The sequence below is a fragment of the Pungitius pungitius genome, chromosome 2 (assembly GCF_949316345.1).
Source record: "Pungitius pungitius chromosome 2, fPunPun2.1, whole genome shotgun sequence".
NCBI lineage: Eukaryota > Metazoa > Chordata > Actinopteri > Perciformes > Gasterosteidae > Pungitius > Pungitius pungitius.
Window position 1 is genome coordinate 17197919 of NC_084901.1, and position 26172 is coordinate 17224090.

General features: G+C 46.2%; 1 protein-coding gene across 1 annotated transcript in view; it reads left to right on the forward strand.

Moving 5' to 3' along the window:
• The window catches only part of glra1 (glycine receptor, alpha 1), a 65566-nt gene that overhangs the window by 36486 nt on the left and 2908 nt on the right, over nucleotides 1–26172 (forward strand). Inside the window, exons 5-10 of the mRNA XM_062558671.1 lie at nucleotides 4053–4276; nucleotides 7667–7749; nucleotides 8453–8590; nucleotides 13331–13545; nucleotides 15858–16004; nucleotides 24145–24436. Of these exons, the coding sequence (XP_062414655.1) occupies nucleotides 4053–4276; nucleotides 7667–7749; nucleotides 8453–8590; nucleotides 13331–13545; nucleotides 15858–16004; nucleotides 24145–24436 (1099 nt within the window). The remainder of the gene's footprint in view (nucleotides 1–4052; nucleotides 4277–7666; nucleotides 7750–8452; nucleotides 8591–13330; nucleotides 13546–15857; nucleotides 16005–24144; nucleotides 24437–26172) is intronic.

Genomic DNA, 26172 nt, shown 5'->3' on the forward strand with positions numbered 1-26172 from the left:
AGCTCTCTCTCTCTCTTCCTAATACACACACACACACACATACAGGCAAACACACACACTCACGCAACCCCTTCTCTGCTTCTTCGTCCCTCTCCTCCACTCGTTTTATCCCCCCCCCTCATCCTCTCCTTGTAGGAACAAGCTTGTCGTCACATCAGCTGTTAATCCCACACTCCAACATCAAACGCACCATTCTGCTTCACTTTCTTCTTACACACACACACACACACACACATACATACACACACACATGCACACATCAAGTATCACTTGTGGATCAAAGTGACAGTAAGACATTTATACCCGGTGTACTGCTATTTATAGGGAACACGAAAGACATCAAAGATTAATAATAAGAATAAGAAGGAAGAAAATATAATCGTTCTTATTCCACTTAAACCTTTGGATTGATTTAATGTTCATATTTATATTCATGTTATAGGCTAAAGACCCTCATAAAGGATTGAGATCTATTCGCAGTTGGACTTACCATCTCAATGTGTATATTGACAGTAGCCTGTAACATCTTGATCTTACTTTGGTAGTAAGTGCATTCCCATCCAGTCAGAAAAATAAACTTCAGCTTAATCTGACCTCAAAACGGTTGTTTTCTTGGGATAACCATTGTTTCTTAATATTTTCTTCAACTATTTTCTTTCAGAAAACTTGCAATAATGTCACCCAAATTAATAACACTAGCTATATGTTTTCAGCTTTACTGGTCGTTAAAGTTAAATACAAATCTCACACAAAAACATTTTACAAAAGGACAGTGTGGATAATTCTATAATTTGACCTGTATTTAATGTAAGCATTGACTAAATTGTATCTGCACACCACTTCAGTCTCACTATTCTGGTCCAAGCATCAAATAACTCGGAACAGAAAGGCACTTTTTAATTTTTTGATGCGTCTCATTGACCCATGAATGTATTCTTTTTCTTCTTTTTTTTTTACCTACATATCTCTTCCATCACATCGCACCTTTGACCGACCCACGTTTTAACAGCTCTGAAACGGTCAAACGCGCCTTTCTCCAAAAATCACGCGGGGGGACGGGCAGAGGGGTTTGCTGTGGATCGGGGTTAGGGTTAGGTTTTGTGGTTAGGGGTTAGTGACGTCCCGCGGTGCTGCCGCTGCTCATTCTGAGGTCACGCGGCGCCGAACGAAGGCCTCTTCCTCTCCTCCGGAGTGTCTGAGCTGAGCAGATGTGCCGCCATAATGCGCACGCCTCCGTAGCCTCCCACCATCTCCTCCCCACCTGAGCGGCATCCTGGGAGCCGGCGGCATGTCGTGACAGGCCTGCAACCCGGAACACTGCTGCTCCTGCGTTTTTTTCTTGTTGTTGTTGTTGTTTTTGAAGGGAGGGGGGGGGGGGGGGTGGAAGAGGGAGAGTGAGATTGCAGTCTCCCATGCGTGGTTTACTGCCTGAGTTTAATACACGGCGAAATGAGTGCGGCGTTGTGTAAGTACAGCGTTTCCTCTGTTAATGGTCTCATAGCAGCGCGGCGGTGGTGGGTCGGAAAAAAATTCACGGCAGCGTTTCACGGTCCAACGGCCTGATGTCAGGAAATTAAACCGCGAGTGCGAACCTCAAGATATTTCTCTTTTAACTCTACGTACGCCGACGCCCTGCAGCGGCACCCCCCTCCTACCCGAAATGTTCAGTCCGGAGCCGCCTCGTTGTCAATATGTCCGTCCATTCGCGATCCTTAATCACTCCTGATATCAGTCATCTGCACCCGCAGATTACTTTCCCCTCATTTGAATCCGAGTGCCCCGACCGACGGCCCTCTCCCTTTATTGCTCTGGATGTGCATCCATCTGCAGCCGCGAGGAGCCATTGACCCATGAAGCTGGCGTTTTAATGGCCGGATGACATCCAGCGAGATGAGCAGTTCTTTTTTCCCATGCAACAATCTGTTGATTCACGACCTTCGTGATGGCAATTTTTTTTTAAACTATAGGAGTTGAGTGATTATGTTTATAGCAGCTGATGGAGGGAACCTTTTTAACCCTCTTTAAAACATGTGACATGTGACCGTTTCACACACACACACACACGCAGCCCTGTGGCTAATTGCTCCTTCAGATGCCACCCGCTGGCGTGGCCGTGGGTCGCCCTGACGATGCTCTTCTGCTACGCCATGCTGTTTAAATGATGGCTCCGGCCTGGCCCAATTGTTCCGAGCTCCATATTCCGAGAATAATTGACAATTACGGGGGGGGCGGATGGGCGAGCTAATAGCCACCCACCCCCCCCCCCCCGTGCCAAATAAAGACACTCAGGTTGTGAAGCGGGGCGAAGGGAGATCAGGCTGCAGAGGGAGCGGTGGTTCGTATTTTCTATATGCGATCACCCCGAAGGCAACCAATGGCTGCAACTTTAACCACTTTAACACCTTTTGCTGTCGAATATCTTCTGTACATTTCACATAGATTTACATCTAAGTCTTTGGGTGGAGATTTATCAAAGTATCCAACTGAATAAATCCCAAGCCTTCCCCTTCGGGCCTTCCTCCTAGGCCACTCCCCAGAAACACACGACTCCTGCAGGAGCAACCTGCTACTCATCATATTGCAGCGGACGTATTGATCTTCCGGTTAAACAGCAGAGGCAGGAACTTTTAAAAGCACGCTGCAGTTTGGATTTAACCTCCATCGACTCACACTCCTGCTGGATGAAACCTTGTAAATCCCACACTGAACCCTGGGCCTCTGAATCTTTGGAATTGGATCATTAAAGTCAAACATTCGACAGCCGTCTTATTTCGAAGAGGACATTCTGTATGTTGACGATTTAATGCTGTGGAGGGTTTGAAAAAAGAAGCCATGAAAAGATTTACTAACTAAACGAAAAAGCGTTATCCGGTTAGAGTTGTGAAATCTACGCCCATATGAATATACTGTCTATATGTGTGGTATATTGAACCGAGGATGGCTAGAAGTAAAATTATGTTTATCAATGAGGAAGGACATGAAATAGACCCAGAAAAAAACTCCATCCTTTGTTCTCCGAAATCCGCCCACCTTAATGCAAAAGGCTCTTGAAGGCGCTGTGAGTGTCTTTGAAATCCAGCCTTCTGTCTCCTGCTCATCTTTCCCCTCCCACCGCATCGCTCCATCTCGCCTTTTTAAGGCTGAAGAGGGAGCAGCCGCCCGATGACCTTCAGCCTGCCCTCCAGCTCCGTGGCGCAACGACTCTCCTCGCATCCGTCCACATGTCCACCACTACCTTTTTTTCTGTCTTGTTTTTTACAGTGAAAAATAACCGAACCTTAAGAAGCGCTTCATCTGATCAAACCGCAGCGGACACAAGCCTTACAGAAGCCGTATAGGAGAAATGAGAATAGAAGAATAAAAGACTCAGGAGGATCATGGGGGGGGGGGGGGGGTGGAGGGATAAGAAGAAGTGGCTCTAGGCTAAAACCTTATCGGTGAAGTCTGAGAAAGTGACATATGGAGGAAGACCCAAAACCACCTGCTCATCCAACCGTGCATTCCCGCCCTCCCCCCCCCCACCGCCCCTTCTCCACCGTGGGGAGCTGCAGCATCTCGAGTCAGCGGTGCAGTGACCCTCCAACATCCCTCCCCCCCTGTTTTAGAGGGAACATCTCCCCGCGGGCGTTCAAGGTGTTTCAGGGATTTATGCTTCATAACTCCTGCTGGTTTGTCGTAGTTCGAGCTACGATCAAACCGAAGCACGGATGTCTGTCTGCGCGGCCGTCGGATTCAGATTCACGTTGAATGTGGATTACATTCCTAGTCTGTATACCTGAGTATACAGTGTCCTGAGTACCAAGTGCTCTCTTTACCCCTCCGGTGTTCAGCAAATGTTATGTCTCTATGAAAAACACCTACTCATACGGTTCCTACGATATCTTACAAAAATATATTTCAATGTGTAGAAGTTACATCACAAGTAGATCAACATTATCGCGTCATCCCATGACTCGGCGACCCATGTGACTCTCGTTGTTCTCCTCCTCTGAGAGCGACGCCCCACGTGTCTGATGCCCACACCCGTCCCCGTCCCCTGTGTCTCCTCTCAGGACTACCGGGTGAACATCTTCCTGAGGCAGCAGTGGAACGACCCCCGGCTGGCCTACAGCGAGTACCCCGACGACTCGCTGGACCTGGACCCCTCCATGCTGGACTCCATCTGGAAACCCGATCTGTTTTTCGCCAACGAAAAGGGGGCCAACTTCCACGAGGTCACCACCGACAACAAGCTGCTGCGCATCTCCAAAAACGGCAACGTGCTGTACAGCATACGGTGAGTGGAGGAAAGAGGCGGGTCGCTCTCCGTTAAAAGGCGCAACGTGTGGGATGAACTTTTGAGCTTGCTGTGATGAGAGAGAGAGAGAGAGAGAGAGAGAGAGAGAGAGAGAGTGTTACTGTGCAATGATCATTTAAAAGAGATTTAACAGCGTTGGGAAAAGCGTTGGGGTCGCTGCAGAGGAGAACGGAGAAAGGTTATATTGAAACAATCTGTTGTACAACTATGATGGAAGAAGGAGGGCGACGGCCGCGACGTTCCGTTTATTGGATTCCGAGGACCTTCGTCCTGGGCTTCAGGCCGCCCTCATTGCGTCGAAGTTGGAGGTTTTTATTTCCTCTAGAGCTCCACTTCCTCCCTCCCTCCCTCCCTCCCTCCTCTTCTTTTTCTATCTCCGAGACGTCCCATTCAAGGCTCTCAGAGTTATAGCTGCCTTCAGCCGACAAAACCTTTTAGTCCTCCGGTGCCTGTTCTTCCTCCTCCTCCTCCTCCTCCTCGCTTTTATTGCCTCCGCTCAGGGGCGAATGAGAAAGAGACGCAGCAGCCATGGTAATCTACTCGGCCTGTTAGTATTCCAGCGGCGAGTCCAATCCGTTAGCGGGCTCGCCTCTCTCTCCTCGGTGTCCGGCAGGAGGAGGTGGGGGAGGAAGGAGGAAGGGAGGGAGGGGAGAGAGGGAGGGGGGAGGGGGGTTGTCCCTTTATAGATATTGTCGGCGGGAGAAGGGATGAACCCCCTCCGCCGCTCTCATCTGTTAGCTTGACAACGTAAGAACGAACCCTCCGTTCGTCAGCTGCATCGCCCGGAGGGAAGATGGAGGAAGTGGTTCTACTTTACTTTGTTTGGGAGGGGAGTGCGGGGGGGGGGGGGGGGGGGGGGAGGAGTGTCCCGTGTTGTCTAGTCTCCTTCTGTACTTCCAAGACGCCAAAACAAGCAACACGACCTGAAAAAATGGTTACGTCTTTCTGCTGATTGTTGCTTCTAATTCATTTGGAATATGTCCGATGGTATAATGTTAATATTTTAGGATGCCGGAGTCGGTTCATTTTTCACACACAGCTAAGCTAAGCTAAGCTAACACAGGTGGTTGATTGTATGGACCACAATTCATAACTAACCAAATCTAAATATTACTTAGTCTAGCTAGCAGATCTTTTCCAAACATAACTTTTAACAATTAAATTCTCCACATTTCAAAAGACTGCGTACTGAGATCTTGTTGTTGTGTTGTTGAGGCTCCGATCCAGCTGGAGTCCAAAGCTTGACAATCCTTTTGAGGGGGGGTATTTGACATGTAGGTGTCTTAATCCAGAGAACATGAAACCACAGAGCATAAGCATCCTCCTGAGAAAGTGGGACAGCGGTGCAGGCTGTGTGTGTGTGTCTGTGTGTGTGTGTGTGTGTGTGTGATACATATTCAGCATCCTGTCAGGCACCAACAATGTGCAGACGCGGCAAAGTATCGCACATCAGGCCGACTGGACGTGTCTGTGTGTGTGTGTGTGTGTGTGTGTGTGTGTGTGTGTGTGTGTGTGTGTGTGTGTGTGTGTGTGTGTGCGGTTAGCAGCGGGTGTCCTGTTGGAGCAGAGCAGGAGGACGGAGTGTGTGCGCTCACATCACCTCCTGCTCGTCATGACAACCTGCTGACGGCAGAAACCAGGAGCTGCCTTTTTTGTGATTATTACGTTTAGCTTTTTTCTTAATATTTAGTGACGCAGAGATGACGATGACGGAGGAGAAAGGACATGTAATGTGATATGATGTAATGTGACGGATGATGGATTTTGGCCGACGTTTAATAACTTGTTAAATCTTAGATTTAGCCACAAAGGGACTTGACAGATAACGAGCTGCCTGATTAAACCGACACATCACAAAGACGCCGAAGGAGCAGTGCATCATGGGAATCGGATTTATCTAAATACAAATTACCTGTTACAAAAGGATGAATATGAGAATGATTATGATTCAACTTTGGTGACTCAAGCGATGCTTCCTGGTCTTCAGAAGCAGTTCATGGATTTTAAAACTCCCTCCCTAAGGACTTAGTGTCAATAATCACGTTGACCGATAGGCTGAATTTCATCATTTCTTTCCACAGCTTTAAGACCATGTGTAGTGATTGAAAGCTACTCAATGGGTCTTGTTTTCTTCAATTTAGTCTTTTGTTTTGGGGAAATCAAACTCTGGAGTTTTTGCAAAGCTGTTACGGACTTTAGTGCTGAATGAATTATAATACAGTGTAACTATCAATTATTTTCAGTTGAACAAATTAGCTGCGTTAAAACCAACTCAGCTTTTTCATAACATCATTATTTAAATTTACTGACTAACCAATTTATGGATTGAATTAAAAATACTCTATTCATTGATTAAAACATTTTTTTGGTACCATCTCTAATTTAACTTAAAAACACAGATGATTACATCCCTAATTTCGAAAGAAACAAATATTACATACTGCGGCAGAAATATTGTCTCACAGTTTCCAATGTGCAGATATCTTGTTTCAAAATGAAAGCCTTTAATTCCGCCAATGCATCGAATCGGTTATCACGTTTTTTTCCCATTAATTTCTGGGATGAGTTGACTTTTTTTTGCAGAGACACATTCCATCCACGTGACAGCAGTAATTCATTTTGGTGCCTGAGACTCAGAAGCTTAATGTGTTGCCCCCGGCGACGACGCGGGACCGGCCGCCTCCAAACCTTTTTTAATTGAACGAGCTTCATTCCCACGTGTGCAGGTTCTGATCCTGCTGGTCCGCCAGCAGAGAAGAAGAAGAGGACACTTCCTGTTGGGATCAAACAGCGTTCAGGCATTCGCTCGGGAAACTCGAATCCCTCCACATGTGGAGCTCTAGGGAGTGTCAGCAGGACCGTGTGTGTGTGTGTGTGTGTGTGTGTGTGTGTGTGTGTGTGCGTTTCACGGCTCTGTGAGATATTTGCCTGTTTGTGTCTTTCCGTGTCCTCGTTAGCTTAAAAACGACTTAAAAACAATGTATTTCGATTGTGTTTAAATATTTAATCAATGATTGAATCTTTTTTGTTTTTTAAACAAGCAAAGATGATCTGGTTTCTACCTTCACCCGTCAAATAAAGTATTTAAACTCTTTTACCTCCTGAAAGGCCTTTTTGTGTCAGCATGTTCATAAATGACTGCTGGTGACATATTCATTTCAGTCATTGCTGTGTTGTTGACAGTCTTGATGACTGCAAACGCAACACCTCATTGTTTTTTTGTTTAATTCCTATCAATTTTCAAACCGGTGCTGATCCGTTGTTGCTCACCGAGGCGGCCCGGATGAGCGACACTGATACCGCTCCGGATAATCCTCTCAGTACCAACTGATGCTGAGTCTGTGTGTGTGTGTGTGTGTGTGTTTGCAGAATAACACTGATCCTGGCCTGTCCCATGGATCTGAAGAACTTCCCGATGGACGTCCAGACCTGCATCATGCAGCTGGAGAGCTGTGAGTCACCACACACACACACACACACACACACACACACACACACACACGCACACACACGCTTCATCAGGTCGCCCACTGAGATGGGTTATCAAGTATTTTAATCTAAAATAACTAATTTTGAAACTGTAGTAAAGTCTGACAACAAAGTCATTAATGGGTTTTATTTAATGTTCTTTTTTCTGAACTTTTTTCATTTATTTTCTTCCTTCCTTCCTGTATGAAATTCGCTTATTTCTTTACTCACTTATGAGTTTTTTTGTCTCTATCCAGATTATTTTACTTATTAAATTCTTTATTTCCTACCTTACCTCCTTCTTATTTTTCTATTTTCCTCTTTCTTATTCTTGCTTATTTCAAAGGTCCAAGGACAGTGGACGTTGTATATTTTGTATACATTAATTGTAAAAAGCACTTTGAGGCAAATAGAGTAAGATTGACAAAAACATAATGATAATTTGTTTTTGTTTACCATGAGCACACCGCTTTGAATTCTTAAACACACTCCACCCATGTGAAGGATCCGTTGAAAGGTCAGAGCGCCGTTAGCTCACATCAGGACACAGTTGGACAAATAACTGCATTTTTCAGCTCATGTTGAACTGGTCAGAAAGATCATCTTCCTCCTCGGGAGGGGGGATGCGGGACATCACATGTGACCCACACAGCAGCCTGACCCCGTGCTCCCCGCTCTCTCCTCCAGTCGGCTACACCATGAACGACCTCATATTCGAGTGGGACGAGAAGGGAGCCGTGCAGGTGCACGACGGCCTGACGCTACCTCAGTTCATCCTCAAGGAGGAGAAGGACCTGCGCTACTGCACCAAGCACTACAACACAGGTGGGTGGTGCCCCTCCTCCTCCTCCTCCTCCTCCTCCTCACGCCGCTACCTCTCCCGCGTTCGTTCTGCGCTTTTCCGACTGAGCAACGTCGGCTCGTTTTGTCTGCGGATGAAAGGGACAAACCCACCTCCGTCTTCCTCCTCCTCCTCATCGCTCTCCTCTCCTCCCGCGTGTCTTCTCCCTCCTCCCGGCTCGACCGTTTTTATCTTTTGCGTCCCGTTTCCTTCCCTCCGTTCTGTTTGCTTTCGGTTTCTCCCCAGGATTGACTTTGTAGAAGCCGAGAGGAGGAGGCGTGGAGGGAGGAGATACGCGTGGAGGAGCAGAGGAAACGGAGCGAAGCAGAAGACGGATTGAAGTTTCTGTCTAATGAACGAGAGAAGATCTAAATTCAGAATCGCACCCTTTGAAAGGCAGACGGGGCTGAACACGGAGATGCTGTGTAAATCACAGGCAGAATATCATTTTTTTATTTGTAGATGTGGAATTAATGGAGGAATACTGAACATTATTCCCACAAATATTGCAATCTTCTCTTCTTTTAAGTCTGAGTGTGACTCGGAGAGGAAAAGTTTGTTTGAGCCACGATCTCCAAAAATAACTTGATTTATTCACATTATTTTCACTTTCAAAGTTTATTTTAGGACATACAACCAAACGGACGCAGGATACATTAATGCAACATGCACATCAGAAGCAGATGTCGATTTAAATGTGAAACAAGTTTTCCAACAACAATACATTTTAAATATAAAACCAGAGAAAAAATAATTCTTCTTCTTTCTTCTCAGAAAAATACTTCACTAAGGTCACAGTAAAGACCCTCTCCAAAACTCCCAACCACTGGTCGCAGTGTGTGCGTGCGTGCGTGTGCGTGTGTGTGTGTGTGTGTGTGTGTGTGTGTGTGTGCACAGCGGACTGATTAGTTCAGATCCCGAGCCATCACTCACACAGAGGTTGACATCTGCTGTCGCCGCTGAGGAGACGAACGATGCACCTCCAGACAAAGGCCTTGGCCCGAGTCAGCACACACACACACACACACACAGGCACACGCACACACACACACACACACACACACACACACACACACGGTAGAGACAATTGGGTGAAAATCCTCTGCTTTGTTACATAAAGTCTGTTTTCTCCCAGGCGACTTGTGCGATTCCTTTGACGGTGTTTCCTCTTCCCGCAGTTACATCACAACGAAGGACTCTTTCATCAAATACCTTTAAAAGCTTTTCATTTGAAAGTTTTACTTTTAGAAGACGTGGTTGAACCATAAATTTACCGTGAACAAAAAAAAATGAGCTTCTGCCCTCACACTTTATTAAGTTAAACCGGATTCTCTCTCTCTTCGTCACATCAGTTCTCCTTTACATCTTTGTGTCTCTCTCTCTCCTCTCGCTGCTGTGTGCGTGGGTGTGTGTGTGTGTGTGTGTGCGCGCGTGCGTTTGTGTGTGCACACGCCTCGCTGCTTCCCAATCAAGCATTAAGAGAGAATTAAGGTGTCGTTTCTACTCAGATTTATTAGCTGCAGTCGATTGTGACTCAGAGAGAGAGAGAGAGAGAGAGAGGGGGAATGGGGGGGATTTACCTGCTCTCTCCTCTCTCTCCTCCCTCCCTCCCACTGACTGCTGTCTGTATTTATTTATTTCCATCCCTTGCAACTCAAACACACACACACACACACACAGACACACACACACACTCACACACACACACACACACACACTCACACACACTAAAGAAAGAGCTCCGTTGGAAATACTAATGACTGTTTCTGCTGCATTGCAGGCCTCTTCTAGTGTTACTCGAGGCATTTCAACACATTAAAAAAATAAATTGTATTAAATTCAACTCTCTGTTTCTTAATGCGGTTTCAGCGTCTCCATGGAGACACCGGGGTTTACTGTGTCCTCTTGTAGCTCGGACTCAGGTCCCCTATGGAGATATTTCCCGGCTAAAGCTAACGTTTGTTAAAGGTAACGTTTGTTAAAGCTAACGTTTGTTAAAGCTAATGTTTGATAAAGCTAATGTCCCGCTACAGAGCGAAAACAGATACAATCTATTTCTATTGTGTTAAATGAATCTAACTCTAAGACTTCCTAGATTATATTTTATTATGAAACAACACAACAACGCATGAAAAAACGCTGTCTGTCAATCAAAGGGCCCGTTCAACAGCGCGGCCGTTAGCTACATGCTAAGGGATGATGTCATACTGATTGTTAGCAGGAAGCGTCAGCTATAAGGTCAACACATAGTTAGCTAACGTGTGCACACTAGTAACACACACACACACAACTGGAATCCATTCTGAAGTGTGCAGCATTGAACACAGCATGCGCACACACACAGGCACACACACACACACTCCACAGTGAGATAGAACCCCGAGAGAATAAATTCAATCTTCATTTCAGATGGAAAATATGGACAGCACTTAAAAGCTCTGAAGTGTATCACAGCGATGAATCAAGTCCACCCCATTGACCCCCCCCCCCTCCTCCCCTTCCTCTCTAACGTCACATTGACTCCTCTCTGCTGCTTTCCCCACTCCTCTTTTATCCTCCTCCTCTCCTCCCCAGTCGTTTAGGGTTAACTATAATTGATGAGGCCGCCTTCCATCGATCTCCTTTGATTAAATGGATCGTCGGCCATCTTGCTCTCCGGCACTCTCCGCGGCTTTATTACGAGCGATCGTTACATTACAGCGAGGCAAAGAGGCACATCTGCAATGTAAATAAAACCTCTGCAAGTGTTTTGATTTAATTATCCGTGTGGCAGATTTTTGTACAGGCCGCGCCACTTTTTGTGCGTCTGACATTCCCGACAGCATTGTCTCAATGCTCGAACACGTCATGTGCGACAGACGCTCGGATCAGAAGAAGCATCCCTTCGTCAGAAACATTTTGTCTGATTTCCTCTCTGGCTCCGAGTAAAATTTTTTTTTTTAAAACTCCTCACAGTAGCTGTGATTGACTCGTCTCAGACCAACAGTCACAGGACAAATAATCTGTGAACATGGCAGGTTATAAACGTGTAAACAGATTAACACACAAAGCACGTTGACCCGTGTTTTTTTTCTTTTTTTTGTTGCCCTTTGGGGTTAAAACTGGCAGGCCCCCGAGGTCCAGAAACACCAAACGAATGCAGCAGTGTGATGGACATAAAAATCATAAATCCAAACCGTTTTCACCTGCAAGGTGCGACGGTGAGCGGAGGGATTAGAGGAGCACGTTCCTCCTAATCTGCCCCGGCGCTGCGAGCGTAAACAGCCGCTGTTGCTTCCCCCCCCCCCGACCAATCCGCCGCGGCCACACAAGGACGAACGCCGCTTCTGGCGGAACGCAGCCCCCCCCCCCCGTGCTGCAGGAAGTGGCTCACCAAGTCACTGTCACAGCTGTTGTTCTGAATTCAAACAGCAACAACCGCAGCATGACTGAGGACACAACAAAGAGTGGTTAAATGTTCTCACCATCGCCATCTTTTGTGCGTGAGTGGGTTGACACCGTGAACGTGGTTTCAGCACTGCGCGATCCGTCTATACGCGGCAGGATGTTGAGTCTTTCTTTAGCTTCTTGAGTCTCATGGACATGGTCGACCTAATTTCACTACAGTTGGAATCTCCCCGTACAGACTTATCCGTACAGAATTACTGTAATGCTTAATAATGATGCTCACGGATATGAATAATGAGTAGAATTTAAAGGCGGGTCGCGTTGGACCAGACGGTGGGGCGCACTCACAAAGGGATTCTGCAGTCGCTAAACCTGCAATTACAAGACATGAGGAATCCGTGTAATTCTCAAAGCACCTTGAAGGGCGAGATGAGTTGGTTTAATGAGCAGACATTTGGCCAAAATTAGATTTTTTTCTATGCAAATCGCCAAAAAACCTTCCACACTCTCTTCATTGTTTGGCTTTTTGCAACCAGCAGTGACAAAAGAGGGTGGAGAAAGGTACAACTCTTTTTTTAGCGGTGACAAAAATGTTACAATTATCTTTCATGAAGCAACAAAAAGATGTCAATCACTGTAAGTCCCGCCCCTAAGTATACTCTTCTTTTTGGCTTATTTCACTCTAAATGGACCACATTTGAACACATTTGATTCACTCTGTGTTGTGTGTCGCTTAAAAATGTCCACCAACGGGGTTTGGTGTGTTTAAAAGACGTCCATTAATAAATAATGAGAAAGGGTCAAGCGCCCACGTTAACTCGGCCATTAACGAGTCTGATAGATGGAGCATTAGAGCTGGACATGGCCGCTTGGTCTTGAATAGAAATGACCTCTGCGGCCTGGAGGGAAGTCACTAAATTGGGTGTGTAGTGCGCGTGTGCGTCTGTGTGTGTGGTATCCTAGGATGTTTGTTCTTAGTCCTCAGAGAGGATTGAGGAGATGTTAACCAGCGTCAATGGGACAGTAGAAAAGTGTGTTCACCATGTGACGAGTTTCTTTTTTTGTATATTTCTTAATTGTCTTTTATTGTCAAAAGACACAATTCAGTAGTTCTATTGTCTGAACACAATCATATTGATTTATTGTGTAAACCAAAATTAAGTTGTTTCCAGTTTATTTTGAAAGTAATTCTATATATCAATATTGTGGGGGGAATGAACACAACATAAATGAGGGTATATCTTTTAGTAAGATATCATACAAACCGCTTTAGAAGGATACGTTGCAAAAATGTAATTACCCTAACAACCCCCCCCCCCCCCCCCCCCGTCCGCCAGGTAAATTCACCTGCATCGAGGCCCGTTTCCACCTGGAGCGTCAGATGGGCTACTACCTGATCCAGATGTACATCCCCTCGCTGCTCATCGTCATCCTGTCCTGGGTTTCCTTCTGGATCAACATGGACGCGGCGCCCGCCCGCGTGGGCCTGGGCATCACCACCGTGCTGACCATGACCACGCAGAGCTCCGGCTCCAGAGCCTCGCTGCCCAAGGTGAGGACCAATCAAACGCACCTTTCCCTGTTCGCCACTCACAGCAGTTACAGCACATATTTCCTTTTATTAGAATTTCTAATTTTTTCTTATTTTTTGAATCACTGCTTTGCCAGTTGAAACAAACTTGTTAATTTTTGATGGTTATGTTGGGTTTTTGTTGTGTTTCACACAGAGCCCTACCTGTCTTTATGCTAAGCTAGGCTAATCGTCTCCTCGGTCCAGTTCCCCTACCTAACTTGATATGAGCAATCGAATAAGAAATCAAGTGACAGTTATCAGTGTCCTATCATTGAAATCAGCTTTTGAATAAAAATATAAAAAATAAAATAAAAATGTCTTTGGCCTGAAGTTTGAGGATCGCTTTTGTTTACTTTCCACTGTTAAACATTTCAAACACAGCAGATATTCTCCTTCAGAAGAAGGAATGTTTGAGGTTTAAACCTTGTATATGAAGTGGACGTAGTCGCTGTGACCATCCAACACACCTTTACAGGTGAAAATAAAGATTTCAAATAAGAGTGTAAGACGGAAAGGAGGAGAATTAAGAGAGGCGGGAGAATAATTCCTACAGGTAGATAAACAAGGTCTATTAAGTTTCTTTTCTCGATTGTTTTTTTTAAAAAGGAGGCTAAAATAATTTAGGGGAAGCATGAAAAAATAGAGGAAATTCAGGGAAACAAAGATCAGAAAAACAACTTTTTTTTAAAACCAAGAGAAATCTTTTCCTCTGAGGGATTTTCAGATTAAAGGAAGAAAAAAGAAAAAAACGGCCAGACTTCGCGTGAGCCAGGATTGTATAATTATGTCGAGGGAAGCTGTAATCCCCAACACACACACGCGCGCACACACACACACACACACACACACACTGTATTTGTTGACATTAGGTGCTTCATGCGCTCCAAAAATTGAACAAGTGAACCGTGATTCCTCCGCAGTTCAGCTGTCACAATAATGATCACACAGCACAGCTGAGCTTAGGTGGGCATACTGCTCAAACACACACACACACACAGTACATGCGAGTGTGTGTGATTGATAGAAGACGCACACGCAGAAACACGGCTCGTCTTTCACGCCACAAACGACGGATGAACCACGTCAGGCAAAAGGCGATGAGGAAAGGAGGTGAGGAAGGAGCGCAGATTAGATGTGCCTGTGTGAGATGTTTTAGCACAGCAGGAGAGCTGCCACACAAAGAGGTCTGAAAGACTAAATTACACAACATTAGCCTGAAAAGGCTTCTGATCCTCCAGATGAGCGCTCTGTCCTTTTATTCCGTTCTTCAGGTGTAAAATGTTCGCCTGACACAAATGGGATGTTGGACACAGCGTGAGCCTATAGGATCACTGTGATGGCCTTCCTTCAAAGCAAAAGCACCGCTGGGCGGCTGTGTTTTGTCCAGTGAGTTCAGCAACGCCACCTAAGCCGTGAAGCGGGCGATGGAGGGCTTTCTCCTGTCCGTGCACCACGGCGGGGATCCTACCTCTCAGGCGGCGCGGTGCGATGGCGGCGAGTTGTTATGACAGGCCGGGCCTGAACGCACTTGAATGATGGCACTTGGCGGGCAGATAGCGATCAGACGATGATCCGAGCAGACTCCGTTTAGCGCGTGCTACCCGGCCGGCCCCAAATGTTCACTGTGTGTGTGTTTACGCGGAAGCTGCTGACACTCCACCGGGTTTATGTGCTGATTCGTTGCCTTTTCTCCATCTGTCTACTTAACTACACGCACCATATACGTGCGTATAGTTAAGTAGACAGATGGAGGAAAAAAATTGTTTTCATATAGTAACTTATTCCCGCTTTGACAGTGGTTTAACCACTGGCCTAAAAATGACAGAGCTGCATTATTTCTAGTGGCCACCAGGGGGATGTCATCTATGAAGTCGATAGAAATGACTCTAATTCTCTGCTGTATTTATTCCCTCAGTAAACATTGCAAACATGAGCTTATGGTCTCAATCTGTAGTTTCAAGTATTCTTCAATACAGCATGATGTTAATTTAGTGAATGAAATTATTTTGGGGCGGGGCTACATGCTGATTGACAGGTCCCTAGTAGACCGTAAATCAGGGGATGCTTTAGGGCGGTGCTAAGCACTGATTGACAGGTCTCTACCACGCAGCCTAGGATTTTAGTGTTCGATTAACAGAAAAATAGAGGTTGTAGAGCCATGTACATATTATGTATTAGTATTATACTGTTATTAAGACAGCCGGAAAACGTTTTACATTTGAAAACATTCCTACTTTTGCGTCATTATGATGTCACTTCCTGTTTCACACCTGCTTCTCCCTCCTCCACAGGTGTCCTACGTCAAAGCCATCGACATCTGGATGGCCGTGTGTCTGCTGTTCGTCTTCTCCGCCCTGCTGGAGTACGCCGCCGTCAACTTCATCGCCCGCCAACACAAGGAGCTGCTGCGCTTCAGACGGAGGCGACGACACGAGAAGGTGAGCGCCTCCGTCCGCCTTCGAGAAAGAAGGAACTTGAAGAGCGAAAGTAGTTCAAGGGCAGAGATCTTATAAGAAGGAGCGACCAGACGGGTTTTTCACACTGGGCCCTCGTCCCCTTTCTGTCCCCTTTCTGTCCCCCCCACGCAAACAGAGGCAAATGTCTCCAAACCACAAATGTGTTGTTTTCTTAGGGGGAGAAAAGAGGAATGAAACGATCGGGTTGGTTGTCGGGGCGACGCTCGGTTTCGAGGTGAAAACCCAATCGAGGAGCTCGGTAAAAAATAATCTGCAGAGACGAGGCTCATAACCGATTCACGGTCCATGAGACAAACAAAGGAACTTTCACCTTGCATGAGAACATTTGGGGTGTGGAAATGCATAATTTACCAGAGTGAGTCTTTTTTGCTTTTAGTTCTGTGCTCGTCGGTACTTTATCTTTATTATGTATTTAAATCAGGATATGCTTTAAAAAATAGACATATTTGCTCCTGCTGGACCCCTGCTTTAGCGCTGGTCGCATGCACTGCCTTTTCAAGATAAATCTAATGGGGGATCAACTTTCAACAGTACCACCTGATCCTCAGCAGCAGAAGGAGTTTGTCTAATTATTATGAAAATATAGATGTCAAGGAGGGGGGGGGGGCCAAGAAGTGCTGATGGTCACATGATTGAAAAGCTCCTGAACAAATACTGTGTTTTGGAATTGGAATTGATGCGTGTTTGTACGAATGTGTGAACAAAGCTTCATCCGGTACTGATGGAAAACATCTGCATGTAAAGATGATGATGACATCAACCAGCCGTCTGTCCCTGTGAGGTCCACAACACATTTACCATCCTCCTCACTGAGAAGAGTGCTTTGGATGTAACGAAGACAAACTGGAGACCTGGAAATGTGTCCGTTTATTTAATTCCCCCTCAAACTGGCTTGGATATATTTAGTAAAAATGACAAAGCACAATGTCAAGACGGAGTGCTGAGATGCATCAGGGCTTCTCTTTACTCTCTTTTTTTTTCTTCCTCTGCTTTCTTTGCTTTGTTTTGCCTTTGAAGCATTTAATCAATCAATTCTACTTGTCTGGTTGGATTCATCAGCCCGAAGCTGCTGCATTGAATAAGGAGTAAAGCTGTCAGGCCTGCAGGGAATGTTGAAGAGATGGTTGATTGTGTGTGTGTGTGTGTGTGTGTGTGTGCGTGTGCGTGTGTGTGTGTGTGCATACGTAGAGTGCAAGAAAAACACCCACAAGAAATGCAACAATAAACACGTAAACAATATGTACAGTCCTGTGTGTGTGTGTGTGTGTGTGTGTGTGTGTGCGCGTGTGAAATGGAGAGACCGTATCCTCACAGCCGGTGAGCATGCACAAGTGGCTCCCTGAGTGCTGTCGTGCATTTCGCCGTTGTAGGGCACGTGTTCGCGCGGCCGGAGCTGCTTGGTTGCATTCGACACGTTTTAGCGCGTGTGAGCACGTCGGCGGGTTTACGTACTTGTGAGGACCGAGTGTCCCCGCCAGGCCGGTGAGACAAATACTAAGGGGGTGTCCTTAACGATATTTGAAATCAATTAATAAGTGAAGAGTTCATTATTATTAACTATTATTATTATTATTAACTATATATGCTCATGCGGATCATGTTTTATGATCAAAAACTTGTCATTAAAATGACCTTTTAGTAATAATTCAGAGAGAAATGTTAACAATAAGGCTTTCAATCAAAGGTAAAGGAACAACAAAAATGTCTGGTTGAAGAGCTGCAGGCTTAATCCGATTATAGCTGCTCTTCTCATCATATCCTGCTCAGCAACTACAACCAAATACTTTCTTCGCGACCCCTGTGATTAATCTCGTGACCACGTGAGAGGACCCCGCCCCCTAGGTCGGGAGAAGAGACGTCAGGTGTGATTGTAGACGACGATGGCGCCCAGTTTGATCAAAAAGCCTCAAGGGGGGAAAGAAGAAGAAAAAAAGATAAATATATATATATATATATATAAAAAGTCTAAACCGTAAATCCTATTGTTGTAATCCCCTGAGCTGTGATGCGGCTGAAGAGGCGGATTAGCCGTCCGGCTGCCGCTGCACTTCCAGGTGAATCCGCATCGACACACATCCCAACCAGCTCCTGCACCCTCCTCTCCCTCTCGGTTTTTTTTCTTCTCTTCCCCCTGTTACACGCGACGGAGACTGCGAGGTGAAATGAGGCCCGTTACGTCATCGGAGTTTCGTCCAAAAGGAGCTCGTCGGTCCCGCTGACGTCAGCGGCTTTTACAGCCGAGCGCTCCCCTTCGCCGCCCCGTGAGCTGATGGCGGCTGGAGCTGTTAGTGTCGGTTGCTCCATGTGACCCGGCGGGCTCCTGCCGCCCCCCTAAACGTGTTTTACTCCCTGGACTGTTCAATCCATGATAAAAACCAGTCAGGTGATGATGTTAAAGAACAAGGAAAGTCCAAACTAACTTAATTTAACCCAAGCAAGTATTTTCTAAAAAGTTGTTATTTTGAAAACACTGTGTTCTTAACTGTGTTATTAAATATATATTTGCCGTCCAATCTCGACTCTTCCCAGACCTTGAGAGCAGCTGGTGTTTTCCTCTAGAAAAGAAAAAAGACTTTTAGGAAACACAGGCATTTGAGGTATTTCAGTTTTGCCGAGAGGTTTGTATAATGTGCTCCAAATGTAGGGATTATTAAAAAGTGTAAAACAGTTTTGAATTTGCCGCCTCCGGCCTTTATACTTCTGTTCAAACCCAATGAATAGACCTGAAGAATGACCCCCCCCCCCCCTCTCCCCCTGCAATAAGAGAGAGAGATTCTTAATTAAGCTCTCTGGCCGGTCTAATGTGACTCTAATGTGATCCATGGACCTCCATTACGGCTCTCAGGGGGCCATCAGTCGTCCAAGTCGTGTCCTCACTCTGAAAGCTTGATTTAAATCCATTTGGAGGGACGTGGAGACAGAACCACAGCGACCGAACCTGATCGTCGGTCCTTCTCGTAATGTCTTCTGCTGCTCCCGTAAGAAAGAGCAGAACCGGGACGCCTTCTGTTGACCTTAATGCTTGCATTGTGGGTGGGGGGGAGGGGTGTATAATGGTCGATGAAATACTGCAGGAAACATTCATCTACAAGAACTTCAAGAACTTGGCGTGTTGGGCTGCAGCCGAGTGCGGTTGGAAGTCTCTAAATCCCGATGGGAGGATCTCATCGAGGGGCGGGGGGGGGGGGGGGGGTTCTGCTCCGTACTCCATAATTGAATCCACGACCTGTGTGTTGGGAGGTGAAGCTGGTTTCTGTGGTTTCTGCCCTGATGCCTCATCGATCCGTCAATGACACCAGCAGAGAACCGGGGGGGGGTTCTAATTAGAAAGGATGGATGGAATGGACGAATACCCGCAGCCTTGCGAGAGGGAGGGGGAGGGCGAGCTCACCCGGCGGAGTGACACCTCCCCCTGCCGGGGGGGAGAGGAGACTGCAGGGGAGAGACGAGATCAATACCGCCACTCATGCTTGAAGGATGGGCCGCGGCTCGCTTGTTCAACACAGACGAGCTCTCCGGGCCACAGAAAAAAGACACAGACCCCCCCCCCCCCCCCACACCCACCTCCCAAAGGAGAACATGGCCGCCTCTCGCCTCCACTTCAGTCAGCGGCCCGACTGGCGCCCGCGGCGCCGGGTGCAAAGTCGAGCATTTTGTAGAGGAGGAACGGTTTCATTTGAATGAATAATCGGGGGAGGAAGTCTCTGCGGTGCGACGGCGTCTGTCGGATGCATCAGAAATCCCACCCGGGTCATTCAGCCCTGGGGGGGGGCCTCTTCTCCTTCACCCCGACAACGCAAGCGAAACAAACACTTCCTCCCCCCCTGCGGCTCACTGTGTTTGAGGCCGCGCTCGGCCTCCTGGGGAGACGAGGGTTGCACTTCTTTATTTTTTGGGAGAAGGCCCCCCCCCCCCCCCCCCCCCCACAGGAATGACGGCGCCTTATGAGGCCGACCGACCATCGGCTATAATCCGCTCGATAGCTGTGATTTGGCTTTTGGGGGGGGGGGGGGGCATGGCGGTTTGCTCTAAACGCCCTTTATCTCACGGAAGCAGATAAGAGAGCGAGGTGATTAGGAGGCGATCAGCAATCTCTCCCCTGATTGACGGGTCGGCTGTGAAGTGAACTGCGTCGTGATTGGAGGAAGAGTCTCACCGACGAGCGGGAGGCACTTGCTGTTGTTGTTGCTGTTGTTGTTGCTGTTGTTGTTGCTGTTGTTGCTGTTGTTGCTGTTGTTGTTGCTGTTGTTGTTTTCTCTTGAGCCTCACGGGAGCCGGACCGCTGTATTTCCGTTATGTTTATGTCCATATTTATGCCTGTTGTGGCTTTATTACGCGCTTTAAAGCGGGTGGATTAGTTTAAGCATGGATTCCAGTCAGGCTGTCCGTGTTCCCACAAGACCCCATTTGAACCAACCTTTTGGACCCGAGGAAGCACCTTTTGAAAAGAAAAAAAAAGGGTGCAAGAAAGTTTTTGTTAACATATAAATGAGACGGGACTTTCACAAGAGAGATCGCTGTATGTGTCCCCGTGTGAGACAAAATAGCACGTTGACTTATTTTAAGTCAACAATTCAATAGGTTACTGTAACTCAATACAAACTGATGATTTACGGCCAGATATCATTACCAAGTTTGGCGTTTAAAATAATAAGCTAAATGACTATTGATAATAGACATGGATCTGTGTTTGTGTCTTTATGTCCACCTGACCTCAAAGGTTACATTTAACCCCACTTTGGGATGAAATTAACCCTGACTGACCTGATTTAAATATCACGTTTCATGCATGAAGCTTAAGGTGACGTGGCTTCAATGAAATGTTATTCAGATTAAATGCTAGAGCAGAGAGAGAGAGAGACACAGCAGCAGATCATGTGAATAATCATTCCAGGTCAGCAGCTTGATGAGCGAGAGACATTCACACAGCATGTTTTAATGAAACCAGGATCACTGCACAGACATCAGAGAAAAACATTCAAATGGCACCAAACTTAGGACACATTAGTCTCACCGTGATGATTATTACTTTATTTACACATTTTGCTGCTGGGAGTTGCTCTTTCTATGCTTTCAAAGCGGTTGATTAGCGGTTGGGAGCTGGTTTCCCGGGAGGTTTCCCCGTGTCATGTGATATCTTACCATAAGGTGCCCCTCCCTTTTCGTGCTTTTCCTTACAAAGCCCAGCCGGTCCGTTTCCGCTCGTTGCACGCATTTCAAAATAAGCTCTCACGGGTCATTTTCAGCAGCGTATTTATAGACATGTTCGATTTTTGTCATTATTTCATTTAATAATTCAGCTTTTTATTGGATTTGCTCATTTGTCTGAACCCTGAGTAAAACAGAATAGTTCTAATTACCTCTAAAAAGCTCTCCAGCCCTAAATGACGACACTGAATGAATGAGTTTGTGTTGTTTTTATTAAAGAACCTGTGAGCCAAAATGTCCCTCTCTGTGCAAGGAAAGGGGGGGCGGGACCTTGATGGAGGGATGAGGAACTACAGCGAAGGAAAGAAGGGAAAAGAGAGAGACACAAAAATGTCTCCTTTGTCCACTCAAAGAGTCACGCGCTGACTTTTCAAATCCTCTGTCCCTCCGCTAGTCAATCATTCATCCATTCATCATCAATCTATCCATTCATTCATCATCCAACTATGTATCCTCCAACCATTATCCATTCATTATTGATCCATGCATGCATTCTTTATCCATCAGTCATTCAGTCACCCATGCATTGTCCAAACATCCATCCATCGATCCATTTATTTCATTATCCATCCCTTCATCCATCCATCACCATCATCGATCCATCCATGCATTCTTTATTCATGACTTCATTATCCATTCATTCATTTTCATCCATCCATCACTCATCATCCATCCATCCTTCCATGCATTCTTTATCCATCAATTCATCATACATTCATGCATCAATCCATCCATTCATTCATGCAATATTTTTTGCATCAATTAATCATCCATTCATTCATCCACCCATCCATGCATTCTTTATTCATCCATTCATTATCCATCCCTCCATGCATTCGTTACCCATCAATTCATCCATCACCCATCATCCATTCATGAATTCTTTATTTATCCATTCATCATCCATCTAATCATTATCCATCCATGCATTCGTTATCCATCAATTCATCATCCATTCATTCATTTTCCATCCATCACTCATCATCCATCCATCCTTCCATGCATTCTTTATCCATCAATTCATCATACATTCATGCATCAATCCATCCATTCATTCATGCAATATTTTTGCATCAATTAATCATCCATTCATTCATCCACCCATCCATGCATTCTTTATTCATCCATTCATTATCCATCCCTCCATGCATTCGTTACCCATCAATTCATCCATCACCCATCATCCATTCATGAATTCTTTATTTATCCATTCATCATCCATCTAATCATTATCCATCCATGCATTCGTTATCCATCAATTCATCATCCATTCATTCATCTATCCCTCACATCATCCATCAATTTTTATTCTATCACCCATTCATTCTTTATCCATCAATTCATCATCCATACATTCATCCATCACCCATCATCCATCTATTAATTCTTTCTTCATCCATTCATTCATCCATCCACTAATCACTCACCATCATCCATGCATTCTTTATCCATCGATCCACCATCCATTCATCTCAGTAGTTAGTCATGAATCAATCACAATGATCTGAATCAGGTTTCTTCAGAATGGCTGCATGAATTCCTCTTTCCTCCCCATTTCTCCTCCTCTCATTCTTCCCCTCCTCACGTCTCCTCCCCCCTTCCTGATTGCGCCTCCTCCTCACGTCTCCTCCCGCTCCCTCCACATTAATCACATGGCAGGGAGAATAAAGCGCAGCATCTGTAATAGTTTAGCAGTGTCGCTGAAGGACGGGCAGAGGTTGTGTAGTGTGTGTGTGTGTGTTAACCGTAATAGATGGCTTGGTGTGAATGCAAGGACAGAACGGGGACACCGGGCACTAAAAATGAATCGCTACCTGCTGCTCTATCTCACACACACACACAGACACACACACACACACACACACACATAAACACACATGTCCTCTCCTTTATGACATTTGGGTTTTAATTGTAGCAAAGGTTCAGTCGTGAAGTTTTTCTGCTCCGAGCACCTCCTCCTTCTGTGTTGTTGTTTCCCAAAAAAGCTCCCCCCCCCCCCCCCCCCCCCCCCCGCTGATAGACTTCCCCACGTCGAGTTCATGCAGGAATCTTTCAGCACATTTTTCCATGAAGATCGGGCTCTTTGGGCTTCAGCTCCCTTTGACTGCTAATTTGTTCATTTCTTGGGTGTTGTTTTGAGGTGGAAGGGCCACTTTGGGGCTTTGGTTATTTTCCTATAGTTTTGTTCACACACACACACACACACACATGCATTCACGCACACCGTCGGCGTCTGTGTTGCCGTCTCTGAAGCAGATAAGAAAGTCATTGTGTCTCCCGTAATGAAAGGGCGGGGGTGGACGGTGCAGATGGGACTTCCAACATCTCCCCCCGCGGACGCCTGACAAACATTAAATGAAAACACAGACGCAGAGCAAAACCTTGTGTGCAGCGCATGCCGATCAAATCCCCCCCTCCCCCCCCCCCTCTTTGATCTCCATGACGGGTGAGATAAAGACGCCGTTGGGCTGGCTCTCGTATTGATGACTTTTAGGAGGCTCGTGATTTATGAATCCGCCCTTTGGGACTTTTTTTTATGAGTTAGTGACTTCACACCGGACCGGGGAAGATAAAGTTAACTTTTTCTGTTCTTAATTTCTACCAATTAGTACCAAAAACAATAAAAAAACAATAAGAATAACATCTCATTTGGATTATTATTTGATTAATACTAATGATTGGATTTTAAAAAATTACCAAAACTCTTTTTGAGGAAGCGGTGAAAATGAGGCAGAGACCACTTCTTAAGTTTGGGTCAAGAGATAAGAAAGACAAAAATCAAGATCATTTCGGAAACACATCAATATCAAATGAGCCTCGACGCACACACACACAGACCACACACACACACACACACCTCTAACGTCTCTGTGTCTCTTGTCCCGGGCTGCAGGAGGACGAGACAGGCGAGGGCCGCTTCAGCTTCCCCGGCTACGGCATGGGCCCCGCCTGCCTGCAGGCCAAAGACGGCATGGCCATCAAGGGCAACAACAACAACGCGCCGGCCTCGGCCGCGCCCGAGAAGACCATCGAGGAGATGAAGAAGCTCTTCATCGGCCGGGCCAAGCGCATCGACACGGTGTCCCGCGTGGCCTTCCCCCTCGTCTTCCTCATTTTTAACATTTTCTACTGGATCATTTACAAGATCATCCGCAGCGAGGACGTCCACACAAGCAGTAGTCGAGGCGAGCGGAGACGAGGAGGACGAGGAGGACGAGGAGGACGAGGAAGAGGGGAACACAGAGAAACAAAACCAGAGAAGGAAGCAAAAGAAATCATTGCCCCCCCCCCCAACGCCGCCTCCTTTCCTCGTCCTCTACAAGTCGAGGTTGAGTTGCTTTCCGTGGCGGCCGCCCCCCCCCCCCCCCCGCGCCCCCGTCCCCCTCGTCCCCTACTAGACAGTATATGAGACATTTATTGCTTTCTTGTTCCCTTTATTCTCCTCCCCCGTCCCCCCCCCCGTCCCCCCCTCCCACCTCAAATGAAATCCCCAACTGATTCTGGCTCTTTACTCTTCCTGAATAATCCGGACCAGTGCAATAGCAATGCAGTAAAATGCATGATATATGAATGTGGCAATATATTAACGAAAAGAGGAAAATGTTTTGCGCCCGACAGACTGAGCGGGAAGAAGAAGAGAGACGTGTGGACAGCGATTTTAGGGTTTCCTTCTTCTTCTTTTTGTTTTTGCCGTGGAGACATATATATATATATATATATATATATATATATATATATATATATATATATATATATAGTGACGGGATGGGATGGGGGGGGGGTTAAGAAGCATACAGCAGTGTAATATAGTCATCTATCTATCAAAAAGGGGGAGGGGGGGGGGGGCTTTGTTAGAAAGACTGACATCGTACAATGAGGGATTATTCACTCCCTCCCCAGAAATAAAGGATCATGCGTTACATATATCTATAAATATATAGATTTGCTTCAAAGATGTATCGCGTGCACTCCTCAACGCTTCACTCCCACCCCCCCGACCCCCCCCCCCCCCTCCTTTCCCGCCGCCGCCACCACAAGACCCTCGAACTGCAGACACTCGAGAGACGAGGACACAAAAAAATCTAAAAAATCCAACGAGAAGCACTGGAGGAGGACTGTGAGGCTCGTTGGGCTCGGCTTTATATTCCATATCGCATTCTGTTTGTTTTTTGGGGGGGTTTCTATCTTAACTCTACGTGCCAAGTCAACATGTCGCTTATGGCCACGCGGCGCTCCGCGGACCCCAAAGTCCCCAAACTCCCTCCAGAGGGGGGGGGGGACGTCTTCTAAAAGGGGTCGTTTTTCCATCCACTCACCCCCCTCCCCGTGGTGTCAGGTGACTGCAGGGGACTGAACCGCAGATATGTTTACATGTTATTAGTGCTTCCTTGCTTTGGTCCCCGCCTTAATGTGACACCCCCCCCCCCCCCCCCAGCTGAGAGAACATATGTAGGAAATTATACAGATTATAGCACCTGTTGTACCTTAATTGACTGTACTTCCATCTCATTCACGCGCTCACCAACTGTCGCCATTTGTGAAAAGCGTCATCTCGGGGCACATGGAGTGTAAATCTGGATTCATTTTTGTCACATTGGACGGGATTTGATCATTTGGATTAATTGATGTCTTTTTTTGTTCTTCTCTTTTAACTTTGCGCCAGGCTTCTATGCAATAATTAGTATATGCAATTATGATTTTATTTTTCTTTCTTCAAGCAACTCCATCTGAAAGGTCGAGTTCTTTTCTGGCTCGCTCATCCCACCGCTGACTGCTAAACAGTCTTTGGGGCGTATGGGCGCGATGGGAGGATGAAGTGGGGAAAGTGGGGAGAACTTTATGGAATATTAGATGAGCAGCAGACGGATTGAGCAAACTGTCAAAGAAAAGTGTGTAAATGTGTTATTTACATCAAATATAC